At 37.6% G+C, this 696-nt stretch overlaps 1 protein-coding gene across 1 annotated transcript in view; it reads left to right on the top strand.

The window, feature by feature from the left end:
- Utp6 (UTP6, small subunit processome component) overlaps positions 1 to 696 on the top strand; it is a 43599-nt gene that overhangs the window by 36825 nt on the left and 6078 nt on the right. The window contains exon 15 of the mRNA XM_023719850.1: positions 619 to 648. Within this exon, the coding sequence (XP_023575618.1) occupies positions 619 to 648 (30 nt within the window). The remainder of the gene's footprint in view (positions 1 to 618; positions 649 to 696) is intronic.

Here is a 696-nt window from a genome sequence, read left to right as displayed (position 1 = left end):
ACCTGGGGCTCTAGGGAAATACCAGCAAGGAGTTTCTTAGAAATCTTTTTTTTTTTTAGTTTATGTATTTGGTATAGGGTCTCACTACACAGCTCCATTCCCCCTCCACACCCTCGAACCGGGGATTGAACTCAGGCCCTTGCGCTTGCCAGGCAAGCGCTTATTCTACTAGTAGAGCTACCTCCCCGGCCCCGAAAGTTTTCAACATAGTGAAATGTTGAATGTTTGAGTGCATATATATATATATCCTGATTTAAATATCACACACAACGTGTATATGTATCAAAATACTATATCCCACAAATATGTATAGTTTTTTTGTTTTTATGTCACAGAAGCCACATTTTATTTTTAAAAATGTATGTCAGAAGAACAAAGAGTAGAAATTGCGAGTAGCCGGGCAGATGGCTCAGTAGAATAAGTGCTTGCTTGGCAAGTGCAAGGGTCTTGAGTTTAATCCTTGATTCCGCCAAAAAAAGAAAACAAAAGAAAGAAAAAGAAAAAGAAAAACAAGGAAATTATTGTGAACAAGTAAACTTTTTTCTTTTCTTTTCTTTTCTTTTCTTTTCTTTTCTTTTCTTTTCTTTTCTTTCTTTCTTTTTTTTTTTTTTTTTCCAGAACTGGGGATTGAACTCAGGCCCTTGTGCTTGCCAGGCAAGCTCTTATTCTACTGAGCTATCTCCCCGGCCCTGGCGA

The sequence above is a fragment of the Octodon degus genome, unplaced genomic scaffold (assembly GCF_000260255.1).
Source record: "Octodon degus isolate 3935 unplaced genomic scaffold, OctDeg1.0 scaffold00072, whole genome shotgun sequence".
Classification (NCBI taxonomy): domain Eukaryota; kingdom Metazoa; phylum Chordata; class Mammalia; order Rodentia; family Octodontidae; genus Octodon; species Octodon degus.
This window is presented reverse-complemented; position numbering and strand designations above follow the sequence as displayed.